This window comes from Chlorocebus sabaeus, chromosome 3 (assembly GCF_047675955.1).
Source record: "Chlorocebus sabaeus isolate Y175 chromosome 3, mChlSab1.0.hap1, whole genome shotgun sequence".
Classification (NCBI taxonomy): Eukaryota; Metazoa; Chordata; class Mammalia; order Primates; family Cercopithecidae; genus Chlorocebus; species Chlorocebus sabaeus.
The window spans coordinates 80,005,490-80,021,561 of NC_132906.1; the positions used below are offsets into that span (position 1 = coordinate 80,005,490).

General features: G+C 40.7%; 1 protein-coding gene across 1 annotated transcript in view; it reads left to right on the forward strand.

Moving 5' to 3' along the window:
• The window catches only part of IPO5 (importin 5), a 45,456-nt gene extending 38,791 nt beyond the window's left edge, over nt 1–6,665 (forward strand). The window contains exons 20-26 of the mRNA XM_007960721.3: nt 292–403; nt 489–544; nt 1,491–1,613; nt 3,271–3,490; nt 4,395–4,623; nt 5,765–5,906; nt 6,519–6,665. Of these exons, the coding sequence (XP_007958912.1) occupies nt 292–403; nt 489–544; nt 1,491–1,613; nt 3,271–3,490; nt 4,395–4,623; nt 5,765–5,906; nt 6,519–6,605 (969 nt within the window). The 3' untranslated portion in view covers nt 6,606–6,665. The remainder of the gene's footprint in view (nt 1–291; nt 404–488; nt 545–1,490; nt 1,614–3,270; nt 3,491–4,394; nt 4,624–5,764; nt 5,907–6,518) is intronic.
• The last annotated feature ends 9,407 nt before the right edge of the window (nt 6,666–16,072 follow it).

The window sequence follows — 16,072 nt, forward strand, 5'->3', positions numbered from 1 at the left end:
AGGAGCTGATGTGTGTGTATGCATGTGTGTGTGCCATCTTTGAATCCTCAGTACCTGGCATGATGCCTGGCACCTAGGTGTGCTCAGTAATGTTTAAAAGAAAATGTTTTTTCTAACTCCAATCTCTACAATGCTGTCATTCTAACAAATACAAGCTAAGCATATGTAAATAACTAATCTTCCAGGACACTGAACTGTGTTCATTTTTCCGTATGATTCTTAGTGGAGTTTAACTTTAGACTCTCAAAACCCCTAATCTTATGGATTGTTTTCTTTTCTCAACCTCATTAGTGCATTGAAGTAATGGGAGATGGATGCCTTAATAATGAACACTTTGAAGAACTGGGAGGTATATTGAAAGCAAAGCTTGAAGAACATTTTAAAAATCAAGAATTACGACAAGGTAAGTTTTCCATGGTTTTATTTCTGAATACAATCCTTGACCATTTTGGTAATCATTTAAAAACATTTATTTGGGTGTGTTTTAGTTAAAAGACAAGATGAAGACTATGATGAACAGGTCGAAGAGTCACTACAAGATGAGGTAAATTTTTCCCTTTGGAACTTACTTCCATGACCACTTGCATCTGAAAGACTTGTAAATGCCTCAGTTTCTGATTTATGTGACTTGTCATTCTGATGTAATTATCAGTCTTTAGCGGAGGAGTTGGATATATTTCCCCTCTTAATTTATGAATGAGTAATTTGAAATTAAACTGATATGTCTTTTGGTGCTATGTGCATTTTGTTGTAATACCTCACTCAGCAAAACACCTTGAGGTTTTCCTAGTTCATTTACATACTGCTCACAACAACCATTTGTATTTTGTGGTGCTTTCACTGTTTTAAAGATGAGTAACCTAAAATTCTCGTGTGAAATGATTGCCCATAGTCACACTATTGACCATCTGGGGCCTTTTTCACCAGGTTACTTAGTTCTGTCATCAAACCACCTAGGACTGTCAAGCATACTTCATTGTGTGTTTAGAGTCCAGCATCTCATCTGTGGCCGCTTGGTGGGCCAGTGCTACCATGTAGGTGGTACCAGCTTCCTGAAGGTGCCCACATGCCTGTAGGCCCAAATTGCCACTAACAGCGAGACCCTATTCTCCCCACCATCCACCCCGAAATGAGGATTATTCTGCTGAAAACAAAGTAAAAATAGTAAAAACACCTTCATTTCAGAATGTAGAAATTAGAGATAATTTTTCAACCCATCTATTTTAATTATGTTCTGAGGAAAATCTTTGCAGTAAATAGTTCTTGCCACACACCTTTGTCTTTCCAAGTAAGACTGGCCTTTGATTAGTAAGAGACATGATAACCCACCCTTGACTTCAGTCTCTAGGCTCTTGATTTACCCTTAATACAGGAATGAGAAATTGATTTTCTGCATTTTTTAAAGTTTTTATAAATGTTACTATTGATAATAGAAAATATACTTTTTAATCCATATGGGTGTGTATGTGTGTGTGTGTTTTTTTTTTTAGGATGATAATGATGTTTATATTCTGACCAAAGTGTCAGATATTTTACATTCAATATTCAGTAGCTACAAAGAAAAGGTATTACCATGGTTTGAACAGCTGCTTCCGTTAATTGTCAACCTCATTGTAAGTGTTACCTTTCCTAGTAGTTGTTTTGGATAGTTAACCTAGAATTGTTTTCATTGCAGCATAAAATCTAATGCTTGAAGTTAAAATGGGTCTCAGAAATGATTGTTTCCATTGTACATCTTTGATTTTATCAAGTTGACTGCATTACCCTGGATATTTTCTCATTCACTGTATGCTTGAAGATTCCTAACTTAGTTTTCCATAGGCCAATTCAGTTCTAACACATCTGAAAGACATACAAGTGATTTTTTTTTATTATTTCAGATTATATATGCCCTCCTAAATTAATAAAAGGAAACAGAATGGTTACTTCTTTTTTAGTGGACCATAGATAATTCAATTATCTTTGTTATATACTACCAGCAATCATGGATTATGGATAATGGGCTCTTTTATATATATATATATATATATATATATTTTTTTTTTTTTTAACGTTCTCTCACCCATATATTTGATGTTTTAAAAAATGTTTTATAGACTTTTGTTTATTTGTTTTTCTCAAGATAGAGTCTTGCTCTGTCACCCAGGCTGGAGTGCAGTGGCGCGATCTCGGCTCACTGCAGCCTCCGACTTCTGGGTTCAAGCAATTCTCCTGCCTCCACCTCCCGAGTAGCTGGGATTACAGGCGCACGCCACCACGCCCAGCGAATTTTTTGTATTTTTAGTAGAGGTGGGGTTTCACCATGTTGACCAGGCTGGTCTCCAACTCCTGACCTCGTGATCCACCCGCCTTGGCCTCCCGAAGTGCTAGGATTGTAGGCATGAGCCACTGCTCCTACCTCTAGACTTCCTATTTTAAAGCAGTTTTAGATTTACAACCAAATTGAACAGGAGGTACAGAGATTTCCCACGTGCCTGTGCCCCCGTGCATGTATGGCCTCAGCACTATTAATACCCCCCATCACAGTAGTAGATACATGTGTTTCCATTTATGGGCCTACATCAACACATCATATAATGGCCTATTCAGTTTTTTGGGGGTTTTTTTTTGTATCTTTAGTTGTGTTTTTTTGTTGGGTTTTTAGTAGAGACGGGGTTTCATTGTATCGGCCAGACCGGTCTCAAACTCCTGACCTTGTGATCCGCCCGCCTCGGCCTCCCAAAGTGCTGGGATTATAGGCGTGAGCCACCGCACCCAGCCGTGTATTGGGTTTTTTAAAAATATATTATAAATTAGCAGCTGTCATTAGATGTTTGGAATTTTTCTTTTTGGCTTTCAATTTTGCATTTTATTAAGTAGTGCATTACATTTTTAAAAAGATTCAGGCACACATGACTTAGCCTGTTGAATAAATGCTATATGTTAAGATCTTTGCAGCTTTTATTATTGTATTTTTTTAATGTAGCATTACCATTGTCTTTTTTACAAAGTAGATTTATATAGAATGCTGCCACTGTCAGTTCTTCTGTGTGATAGTGTCAGATTGTAGAGTTCTGTAACAAATCACACATGTCTTTGAAACCTAAATTTTATTAAATCTGTGTATTTGATTGAATATCATTGGTCACAAGAAGTGGTTGTTACTATGTTTTCTTTTTTCTTTTGCCTATATCAGGAATATCAATGTAAGCAGATAGTCTATAGTGAATATTTCTTTACATTCTTTATGTACACCAGTATTTGAAGCTTAAAAGAGAATTTCTTTTGTAGTGTCCACATAGACCATGGCCAGACAGACAATGGGGATTATGCATCTTTGATGATGTCATAGAACACTGTAGTCCAGCCTCATTTAAATATGCAGAATATTTCTTAAGACCAATGCTCCAATATGTATGTGACAACAGCCCAGAAGTCAGGCAAGCAGCTGCATATGGCCTGGGAGTCATGGCACAGTATGGTGGAGATAATTATCGCCCTTTTTGTACAGGTACCTTTGCTTATTCAGTTACGTGCATACCAGACATTCTGTGTATCCCTGCTTTACTCTTTACCACACTCCCAAACATTATTTGCCTATTTCTGCTGTAGTCTGTTTTCAAACATCTCATCTGTAGCATTTAGGATTTTAGATGATAAAAAGATATGATTTATTCTCATAGAAATAGAATCAAAGGCATCCCCTGCCCCCAGCCTTACGGGGTGCATTTCTCTTTGCGTTTTGGTGATATACAATTGCCTTAGAATAGGAATTTTTTTTTTTTTTTTTTTTTTTTTTTTTTAATTGAGACGGAGTCTTGCTCTGTCATCCAGCCTGGAGTGCAGTGGCGCAATCTTGGCTCACTGCAACCTCTGCCTCCCGGGTTCAAGCAGTTCTCCTGCTTCAGCCTCCCGAGTAGCTGGGACCACAGGCGCCTGCCACCACAGCTGGCTAATGTTTTCTGTTTTTAGTAGAGACGGGGTTTCACTGTGTTAGCCAGGATGGTCTCGATCTCCTGACCTCATGACCAGCCCACCTCAACCTCCCAAAGTGCTGGAATTAGAGGCATGAGCCACCATGCCCGGCAGAATAGGACTTTTAAAACTTATTGGGGAATATAGTTAAGCAGCTTTTAAAGCTGAAGTACCCTCTCGTGATGTGGTGAGTACTATAAATCTGGAGGCCACTAATCTCTCTGGGTCTTTAAGTTAGTAGAGGACTAGTGCTCCTGTCCATGCTGTGGCAGTCCCCCCTGTTACCATTCTGTAATGACATAGCCAAGAAGACAACACTTCCCATACATTTTAACATTTCTTTACCATAATCAATATCTGGACCAAAAACAAAAATATGTATATTCATTTGCATGAAAATGTGAGGTTTTAGCTGAACTTCTTTGAAATGCTTATTTTAGAAGCACTTCCCCTGCTGGTAAGAGTTATTCAGTCTGCGGATTCTAAGACCAAAGAAAATGTCAATGCTACAGAGAACTGCATCTCAGCAGTAGGGAAAATCATGAAGTTCAAGCCTGACTGTGTAAATGTTGAAGAGGTCCTTCCACACTGGTTGTCTTGGCTTCCACTACATGAAGATAAAGAAGAAGCTGTTCAGACTTTCAATTATCTGTGTGACCTGATTGAAAGGTAAGAAAGCAGACTGTGACCTTATTTCCTTCCCCTCCACAGTGCTTCCTGATTTTTCTTGCTTAACATCAGTCTTTTAAGGTTTAACCGATGATCTCTGCACAGACCTCAGTTGGATAGGTTTATAATAGTGCTGTCTTTATAAGTCATATTAAGAAACCATATCACGGTTAACATTGCCCTTATAATAAGGTCTAATTTTGAGTTATTCTTTATGAAATTAGATTCAACAGATGAGGCACTTTAATTATTTATTTCTGTATTTTTAAATTGTTTTGGTAGTGACAAGGTCTTAACTGTTTTGCCCAGGCAGGTCTCAAACTCTTGGCCTCAAGATATCCTCCCAAAGTGCTGGGATTACAGGCATGAGCCACCAAACCTGGCCTAAGGGCATGTTGTTTAGTGTCTGTTTTCTAAGTTCAAGTGCCCCCCAAATATAATCAGATCTAAGCTCTGTCACTATTGATTGTTATTTTTAGGTTATGAATAAATTTAAGGGCTACAACCAGTGGAGTTTGTAGCAATAAGCCAACAGGCATATTCTCCATGCTTGTTTTAAGTTCAGGTTCACATAAGAAATGGGTTTGAGTCTTCCACTGAGTACATCATTAAGGAATGTAACAGCCATCCTGCAGACTACGTGCTCCTGACCTGCTCCTGCATCTGAAATGACCAGGTCTTAATCATGCTATTTGATCATCTCCCTTGAAAACGACTACTCTGAAATTCTCTTAGTGACAAAGACTAGAATTCTTAAATTCACTGTTAGGTTTTTTCCTGTTAAACTTGCCTGAGTTTATTTCCCAGTTTATTCTTGAAATGTTTATATAATTGTTTTGAACTTCAGAGTTATTTTAGAAGCAATTTTGTAGTAGCAAAATTTGTGTTAAGAAACTTATTCTTAGTAATACAATACATTTTTTTAAGACATCACAAATTATTTATAAGGTATTTGGAGCATTCTGTTGTGTTTGGCCCTTAAAACAGTCCTGAGAGATGAGTCCAGTATTTTTTTTTTTTTTTCTTATTTAGGAAGAAACTAAAGAGTTCATATGTAAGAATGGCTGGTTTTCTTAGTGAACACATAATCATATTTCTCCTTATAAATTTCACTTACTAAGGTTTTCTTCTCGTTTGTCAGTAATCATCCAATTGTTCTTGGCCCAAACAATACCAATCTGCCCAAAATATTTAGTATAATTGCGGAAGGAGAAATGCACGAGGCAATTAAACATGAAGATCCTTGTGCCAAACGTCTGGCCAATGTCGTTCGCCAAGTACAGGTAAGCTGATTTGGTTGAATTGGGAAAGGGGAGATAAAGCCTTTTTGTCTTTATATTCCTCTATGAGAAGAAACTAGAAATCTAATAGCTAAGGGAATTTTATTTTTATATTATCATAGCCTCTTGTTTGTAAGCCTCAAATGGGTTATACTTAATGTAATCCATTCATATGTTCTTATTATTTATTAGAATTAAAACCTTCATCTTAGGACATTTTGAGCGTACCAGTTGGTGCTTAACACAAGCTTATTACGTGTAGTTTTTCTGCCTATCTGAAGAAAAAAAACTGAGATTTAATAATAACTTGGCACCTGCCAAGAAACTTTATAGATGATTTTTACTTCCTATATTCATGTGGTATATGGGTTACTTTAAGATGTTACCTGCTTTGTGTAGCTTTATCAATGCAAAAATGAAGAAACCTTACTGTAAATGAAATGAACTTTAAAAAAAATGAACAGATTGCTTGCTTTTGCAATGATACTCATCAAAATAAACTACCTAGGAAGAAGGTATTTTGGCATTATTACAGTCTACGTATGATGATGATTAAAATCCTTCCAAATGAGCATTTTGCCATGTCTAAGTCTGTGAACATGTTTCTTTCCCTAGACTTCTGGAGGACTGTGGACTGAGTGCATAGCACAGCTCAGTCCTGAGCAGCAGGCCGCCATTCAGGAGCTCCTGAACTCTGCGTGAAGGGCCTTAATGTCACCCACCAGAAAACTAACTCCAAATAAACGCTTACCCTTTCGTTTAGGTTTCTTTGTTTTGTTTTTGAGCAAAAGAGAGTGGTAGTGGTGTGTGTAGGCCATTCTGGAGAGCCATGAGCAGGAAGAGCAGCGCTGTGTTGCAGAATGGAGTTTCCATGGATTTCTACCAGACCAGTGAAGGAGTTCCTGGAAGCCCTGCAGTAGCACTGAAGAGTATTTTTCTATTGGTATAACCCACCCACCTGAAGGGGAAAGGGAAATCAAATTAATTTTTCTCGTTAGACATAAGGAAATTTAAGGAAAAACAGCTTTAAGAACAGTTACTCAGCGTAGATGTGTGTTCACACAGATTGCTCTGCACTCAGTGTTCATTGTTAATTGGAGTGTGAGTCTTTCTGTAGGGTAGAAAGAAGCCTACTACCCAGCAAACCACTAGACCTAAAAGTTGAAAAAAACTGATGACAGACAAGCAGCATGAAGATGGCATATTTGATGTCACTTTGGTTCTTTTTCCCAGAAGGCTTATACAGTGACTCAGTCGGGAAGCTTTCCAGCTTCCAGCCCTTGAATGTGAAGTGTCATTGGCATGTCTGGCAGTAGTCTCTTATTCACTCCTCAATAAACAACATTGAATACAAAAGAGGCTTGTGTAAAAACTCTACTGTCTGGCTTGAATTCATTTCATGTTTTTACTATAAGAATGATCTAATATTTTTTTAAAGTAATAGCTATCAGTAATAGCTGAGTGTTTTTTCCCCTAATATTTTCCTTGTGCAATTCAGACTTAAGCATTGAGTTTTTACCATCTTCCACTGTAAGCTAAGTTATGATACCTATTCCATTCACAATTGGTGTTCTTTTTAAGGTTTGCAAATTTCAGCCAATTTTGTAGCTAGGATTGTTCTGATTAGCTCAAAAAGATTTGGCTTAGTGTTTTCATTGCAAATTATAATTGCTGTAGAGCCACACACAACTTTTGAACTTATAAGTATTACGGCTAAAGTTATTTGCTGAAAATTTCAGTAAAATGTGTGAATGTTTCTTTATGTATTAACCTCATAGCAGTAAATGACTTGCTGTTGTTTAATTTTTCTAAGGCATCTTAATAGACTTCTGTTGAAAACTTCAGTGTTAACATTTTTATAGTTTGTACTAAATTTAACCGTGATATAAAAATGAATTTTATGCATAGATCAGAATTTTAAATTAAAGGTTTTTTCTTTAAATGATTTGTATTACTTTATTAAAACTAAATCTGAAATGGAATAGAAAATAGAATGGATTACATACAGATGGTTTACTTGTTAGCAGATGCCCTTCAAATATATTTTCCGTTTGCAGCACAACACCATTGCCTGGAGGCTTCCGAATCTAGCAAAACAAAATATTAAATGACTTCACCTGCGCAGTCCTTGGTTTCAGTGGATGGATACCTGTGGGCTCTTGTAATGTGTGTGGTAATATTTGGAGCTTTATAGCCTGTATTCCTTGGGAGAAAAAGATGGGAATTGGAGTAAAAAATGTGTCAAGACAACCCATTTCTGCTTTCTTATGTAGCATCTGCAAAGCCAATTCATGTACTGATGCCAGTCAGCTAGAGCAATGTAGGTTTTTTAAATTTAAATTATGACTACACTTTATTACTACACTTTGAGAAAAGAAACATGTTGAAAACATGGCATACCTGCAGGAGTTGAGATGACAGTGTGGTCAGAGGATGTGTTTGGGAGAAGCTGGTGTTTGCTGGGCACCGTGCTAAGTGCTTTGAGAGCAAGAACTTCCTACCTTCCAGTTTAAACACTAGTGGTATTGTCAGATACCGCTAACACCTGAGATGGACTTTAGAGCAAGGTTCTAAGAGCTCTGAAAGAAGTGCTTTGTTCGATGCAGACTGGCAACATCCTCCTTGATAAAAGCAGAAAAGCAAAGAGGTAATTGTAGTTGAATCAAGTTAATAGGGAAGGTTGGTAGTAAATGCTGTTAGTGTGACATGATTCTGAAATCCAGAGCTCAGAACTAACTGCAAGATGTACCATGAACTAACAATTCTTTGAAAGGACCTGGAGAAGCATTTTTAATACCTCATTCTGTCTATGCAAGATGAAAATTCGTGGAGTTTTTTTCTTGGCTTTTGTACCAAATTTAGGGGTCTTGTTGTCAGCAAGTGATATATATTGTTTATAAATGCAAGCTGTTTCTGGAGGGAAAAAAATGTGTGTGGCTCTTAGATTTTCTGGGAATTTTGTAACAAGTTACACGCACAAGTGTTAGAATCTTTCGCATAACTCAATTTGGAGTATTTTTAAAATGCTGTATCTTTAAAGAAAAGTAAAATTGTCTTAAAGCTAATTTGACACTTCTGTAATCAGAGGCAACCTTATAATTCTGGAGTTATAGTTTGACAGAACCATCAGTAAAGACATAACCAAATAAATGGTCTTGGTGCACCTGGTCTGATGATAAAAAAGGGGGGAGCTTACTTACAGTCTTGCAAGCATTATATTTTTATAATCTAATCTTTTGAGTGGGTGCCTGTTTAAGCAACTTGAAAGGCTCAGGAGCTAGGTAAATGTTTTACTTAATTGCTTCATTCTGCCTAGGAGTATTGTTGCATCAGTTTTCTGTGTTGCACAGAAATCACCTTGCGGGCCGGGGTCGGTGGCTCACACCTGTAATCCCAGCACTTTGGGAGGCCAAGGCAGGTGGATCACCTGAGGTCAGGAGTTGGAGACCAGCCTGGCCAACATGGTGAAACCCCATCTCTACTAAAAATACAAAAAGTAGCCTGGTGTGGTGGCAGGTGCCTGTAATCCCAGGTACTCGGTAGGCTGAGGCAGGAGAATCACTTGAACCTGGGAGGCGTGCAGTGAGCCAAGATTGTGCCACTGCACTCCAGCCTGGGCAACTGGGTGAGACTCCCATCTCAAATAAAAATTAAAAAAAAAAAAAAAAAGAAAATTACTTTGCTTCTCTTAACCTTCTTTGCCACAGATTAACAGCCAAAACATGCCATGTTTGCTATTCCTAAGCAGATTTTCTTTCTCAGCCCTAAAAGTATGAGTACCACTATTTTAGAAGAAGAAAATGAATGACCCGCAATGTATGCACATCACACTTGGGAGGAAGCTTGGATATTTACTTCCAGCACTTGGAACTTCTGAAGGGTGATGCCGGGGAGTAGGGGTTAATTCTAACAACATCCTACCCTAGACTTGCACCGTTTTTCCCCACACAGCTGTAATCCTTCCAGTGTATGCCAGACAACATTTGGGTTGATTATTTCTATGTATTTATTATATTTGAATGGATGAATACAAACATTTCAAAGATAAATTGTAGCTAAATTACTTCTCAAAATGAATCCAGAAGTGGTACAATAATTTTTTGGTAAAACATTACAAAATTTTTTTTCTAAATTCCACTAAAGCAGCAGAGTATAATTCTGAAATGTGTTATTTCATAATTCAGGATCTTTCATTGTGTATTTTCTCTTGATCTATCATTTCTGTCCTCTTGACTAGCATTCAGATTGTAATGGAAACCAGAATAGTGCCACTTGGTATGAATCAGAAATTAGTTCCCCTGTTTCCTTAGAAGTTTTGTAACACATGGGTAGAAAATGTAAGAGTTTGGATCAGCCCGACAACTTGCTCCTGTGATCTTAAGGTACACCTTAAAAGATCATGGTGCTATGTGCTTATGACCAGAGGTTGGCAAATGTGTTCTCTAAGTTCGAGATAGTAAATATTTTAGCGCTCATCACTGAACAGTATGTGTTTGCGAGCCATAGGGTCTCACAAACCACTTAGCCATTGCATAGCCATTGCAGTGTGAAAGCAGCCGTGGACCATAGTAAACAATTGGGTTTGGCTGTATCCCAGTGAAACTTGACCAAGACAGGCTAGCCATAGCTGCTGACCTCTGAATAAAATCACTGCGTCGGTTAAAAAATCCCAGTCTGCCATGTACTCAGCTTACCTAAACTCTGTATGCCTTAGTTTCCTTCTCTATAAAATGGGAACAATAATAGTCATACCTTATAGAGGATTGAAACGGATTTAGAAGCCAGGCACATTAAGCATGGGCTATCAGAATTACACCTCAGTTCTATTAATACTTCCAGATAATTCAGGCACTTTTTTTTTTGAGATGGAGTCTCCCTCTGTTGCCAGGCTGGAGTGCAGTGGCACGATCTCCGATCACTGCAACCTCCACCTCCCAGGTTCAAGTGATTCTCGTGCCACAGCTTCCTGAGTAGCTGGGACTACAGGCGTGAGCCACCATGTCCAGCTAATCTTTGTATTTTTCTTAGAGACAGGGTTTCACCATGTCGGCGAAAACGGTCTCTGTCTCTTGACCTCGTGATCTGCCTGCCTCAGCCCCCTAAAGTGATGGGATTACAGGTGTGAGCCAGGGCACCCGGCTGCAAGCTTTTTTTTTTTTTTCTTCAAATTCTCTAATCAGCCTTGGCATTGGGAGGAAGCCTAGAAAGTTGTGAAAAATACTGGGAAACTTTGCAAAGTCAGTGAAGTTGTACCATAAATGTGTGTGTGGACTATTTTACTTTCTTGACACTGTGATTGTGGTGTTTGAAGATGCCTGATCTGCATAAGACATGGCCCTAAAGGCACCCATTGCCTCATCTGGAGCTCCACCCTAAAAAGCAGCAGTCTGTCCCTGTTTGGAGAAGACATTCAGACAGTTTGCTGCAAGAGCTGGTTTGTTCAGTGCACTGAACTGTAGGTCACCAGGGACTTTTGCCCCCATGCTGACATGGATCTGGCATCTATGTAGGATGAGATCACTGTCGAGGCCATTGTACAGGAGTAGACAGCTGGAAGGCTTTGCCCCCTGGGTCACACTTCCTGCCTGGCTGTGGCCCCTTGTGGGAGCTCCTTAATCTCTTATGTAAAACAAAGTTAACAGCTACCACACAGGGTTGTTGTAAGGCTTAATATATGTATAAGCACCTAGAGCAGTGCCTAGCATTGTAGATTTGCTATTATGAGTACACATGCTGAAGAGATGGAAGTACATTTGGATAACATTTCTTGTTGTTAGTGTCAACCTAAAAGAGGATCCCTAAGAAGAAAAGATGTTTATTTGGGAGTAGAGCATTGCAATGGGAATGTGCATGCCATCATAGGTGATGAGTATATTCAGGAAGAAAACTTTGTGGGGTTTTTTTTGGTTTTGTTTACTTTTGTGATGACAGAGTGTTCCTGTGTTACCCAGACTGCTCTTGAACTCCTAGGCTTAAGTAGTCTTCCTGCTTCAGCTTCCCAAAGTGCTGAGATTACAGGCGAGAAGAGAAAGGTTTATAAAGGAAGAAATGAGGATTACATCATTGTTTTGAGATAATTATCCCTGACTGCACAGGTCAGTAACAAGGGTGATGTCAGTCCAAGGTTGACAAACAGCTGGATGTGTGTGCTTGCAGAAGTATTTTTTGTGAGATTGCAATGGCCTTTGTGCAAAGTCATGATTTTTGTGATATTTGTCATGCATACAAATATGAGAACCCTCTCTTTATGACCTTCTCCAGCTGTTTGTCTGGGTGTTCTTAACATTAGTGATTTCTTTTTTTTTTTTTTTTTTTTTTTTTTTTTGAGGAGTCTTGCTCTGTCACCCAGCCCGGAGTGCAATGGCACGATCTTGGCTCACTGCAACCCCCACCTCCCAGGTTCAAGCGATTCTCCTGCCCCAGCCTCCTGAGTAGCTGGGATTACAGGCATGTACCGCCATGCCTGGCTGATTTTTGTATTTTTAGTAGAGATGGGGCTTCACTCTGATGGCCAGGCTGATCTTGAACTTCCAACCTCAGGTGATCCACCCACCTCGGCCTCCCAAAGTGCTAGGAGTACAGGGTGAGCCACCGAGTCTGGCCTAGTGACTCCATTTTGATTCTGACAGTTTTCAAATTAGTTACCTATGTCATAAAACATGCAAACCATGGAAAATGGAAGTACTTGCTAACCAAGAATTTGATTGACTTTTGTTAAGCTATGTGACCAAAACTGTGTTAGGCTTGCATGATAAAGGGCTGAGTAAAACACATGGTCTCTGCTACAGGGGGCACATCATTAAGGAGAAGTAAAGGGTGCACTGGGTGTACCCTTTGATGAAGAAATCAAAGTAAATTCACTTAATATTGCAAATAGGATGTGCGTTGAGCTGCTTCAATTTCAGCATTATAGCAAACTGCACCAAAGATAAAAATACACATGCTCCTGGTCATTGAGAAATCCCTCCCTAGGTGATGCATTTTCCAGCCTTGCTACTCGCAGTTGGTTGTTCTTGGGCTGCTGCAGAGGTGACCCAGAGTGTGGCATTTGTGACCAGACAGGTCACCGTATGTGCTACTTTGGACGGTGAGGGAGCCAGACAGGCAAACAAGGAAGTTTTGATCTCCCAAACTGCCTTACACCCAACCCCAGATCCTTCCTAGGGGCAGTATTGCTGTGAGATAGTCCCCTTTCAGTCAACTGACAATTGGGTTGGCAATGAAGAAAGAACCTGCCAGATTATCGGTAGCCATTTAGAAAGTTGGCCCCAAACCCCAAAGCAGTTACTGTCTTGTTTCATCCTTCCTAGAACTCTCCTAATGGGGTGTGTGATCTTTTTTGGTGTGTCTGTTTCTGTCCCAAGTGTGCTGTTGCTGCTTAATCACACTCCTGAATTTTCTCAAACCTTCTATGATTTAGGGATTAACTGGCATGTTTTATCTAGTTTTAAGAATTTAGCCAGCCGGCACAGTGGCTAACACCTATAATCCCAGCACATTGGGAGACCAAGGTGGGTGGATCACAAGGTCAAGAGTTTGAGACCAGCCTGGCCAATATGGTGAAACCCCATCTCTACTAAAAATAAAAAAATTAGCCAGGTGCAGTGGCAGGCACCTGTAGTCCCGCTACTCGGGAGGCCAAGGCAGGAGAATTTCTTGAACCTGGGAGGCGGAGGTTGCAGTGAGCCAAGATCACACCACTGCACTCCAGCCTGGACAACAGAGCGAGACCCCATCTCAAAACAAAAAAAAAGAATTTAGCCATTGAGGCTGGGCTCACACCTGTAATCGCAACATTTTGGGAAGCTGAGGTAGGTGAATCGTTTGAGCCCAGGAGTTCAAGACCAGCCTAGGCAACATGGAGAAACCCCATCTCTACTAAAAATGCAAAAAAATAGGCATGGTGGTTCAGGTGTGTAGTCCCAGCTACTTGGGAGGCTAAGGTGGGAGGATAGCTTCAGCCTAGGAGGCTGAAGCTGCAGTGAGCCATGATTGCATCACTGCATTCCAGCTTGGGTAACAGAGTGAGACCCTGTCTCAAAAAAAAAAAAAAAAAAAAAAAGCCAATAAAATAAAGTCCCTTCTGATTAGGAAATATTGAAAGTGAAAATTTTTTTTTTCTTTTTTTTTTGAGACGGAGTCTCGCTCTGTCTCCCAGGCTGGAGTGCAGTGGCGTGATACCAGCTCACTGCAAGCTCTGCCTCCCGGGTTCACGCCATTCTCCTGCCTTAGCCTCCCGAGTAGCTGGGACTACAGGCGCCCGCCACCACGCCCAGCTAATTTTTTGCATTTTTTAGTAGAGACGGGTTTCACTGTGTTAGCCAGGATGGTCTCGATCTGCTGACCTCGTGATCCGCCCGCCTCGGCCTCCCAAAGTGCTGGGATTACAGGCGTGAGCCACCGTGCCCGGCTGAAAGTGAAAATATTTAAGCAGTTAGGACCCTATTGCATTTTCTAATTTAAAAAAGAATCTACAGTTGATTGCTGAAGGGTCAAAGAAGATAGTTGTGTTTGAAGAAAAATATAGCCCGTCACTATCTTGAGTGTTCTTCAATTGGTTCTCACGGGAAAAGCCTGCCATTACTACAAATGGTCAGTACCCAGAAGACAGAGGCTCACATTGTAGCTGATATTTCAAGCAGAGTGAAAATACGAAACAGCAACACTAATGTGGAGACTGGTGATGGGCAGAGACGATGACTGCAGTCAGGTCTTTAGTGCAATGACTGGCCCGAGCGGCAATGACAAAGGATCCCAAGACAGGCCTTGTGGAGGATCTGAGGATACTCCAAAGCTGTCTGTTTCATAGAATGGATTGCCCTTTGCTCCAGGGATATGATCCTCAAGAGTCTTGGGACCGTGTTGTTGGGGCTGCAATCATCTGTCCAGTTACTTTAGTGGCACAGTGTGTGAGGGGCCCTCGCTGTCCTTCAGAACGGCCACTCGCCCAAAGCTGCTGTCTTTCCCCAGCAATCCGCCCATGCAGTGGGAAACACCAAGAGGCTATTCCCAGAAGCAGGGCTGATTCCATCCCCCGTCATCCAACTCATTACTTGAAGCCTCTCCCGCCCAAACTCCCCAACAGACTGCCGCCCGATGGAGACTGCACCCGCAGGTTTCTGCTGCTTCCAGAGCTGCTGCCTCGGCCTTCAGGTAAGGTGCTGTTTTCCTGATCCTTGCTTACGCTTTATGGCACCAGGAAAACATTTCCCCTTCCTCAGGCCTGTTTCCCTTGAAAACATGCTGTCCTAGCAGCACTGCCTTCAGCGAGGGAGTGATACAGAAGAGAATGCATTCTTTGTAAATAGTGTCTTCTGGGCGTCCCTCTGGTTTCCTCTGCTACATGTGTGGTGGAGGGTGCTGGTGAGAATTAAATGGAAGGATGTAACTGACGTGCTCAGGGCAGTGCCTGCTCAGCACTGGCAGTGGCTACAGTGACAGCTATGCTTAGATCCCAGGGACCAGCCCCCAATATTCGAACATTCTCAAAGCCAACCAAGATTGAGAACCTGCTGGAAATCTGAGCTTTCCACGTCTAAACTCATCTGAAAATTTTGCAGGAAATATTGTAATCACTTGAGAACAGATGAGAAAAGATTTCTCAAATCCACTGGTAGGGGTGTCTAGAGAAGGAATGCATCTTCCTTTTGTTTTCATGTTATAAACTGTAGGGGTATTCTCTTTCTTTCTCTGTCTCTCTGTCACACACACACACACACACACACACACACACACACACACACACACACACACTTTGGTAGAGACAGTGTGTTACTTTGTTGCCCAGGCAGGTTTCAAACTGCTAGCCTCAAGAGATCCTCCCACCTCAGCCTCCCGAAGTCCTGGGACTACAGGCATGAGCCACTGTACCAGCCTATACATCAGTATTTTAAGACAAATTCTAGAGAGCGGTAATTGGTTGGTTTGTGGGTTTTGTTTTTGTTTTTGTTTTGTTTTGTTTTGTTTGAGACAGAGTCTTCTTTGTTGCCCGGGCTAGAGTACAGTGGCACCAGTGGCACCATCTCGGCTCACTGCAACCTCCGCCTCCCGGGTTCAAGCGATTCTCCTGCCTCAGCCTCCTGAGTAGCTGGGATTACAGGCGCCCGCCACCACGCCTGGCTAATTTTTTGTATTTTTAGTAAGGATGGAGTTTTGTCATGTTGCCAAGA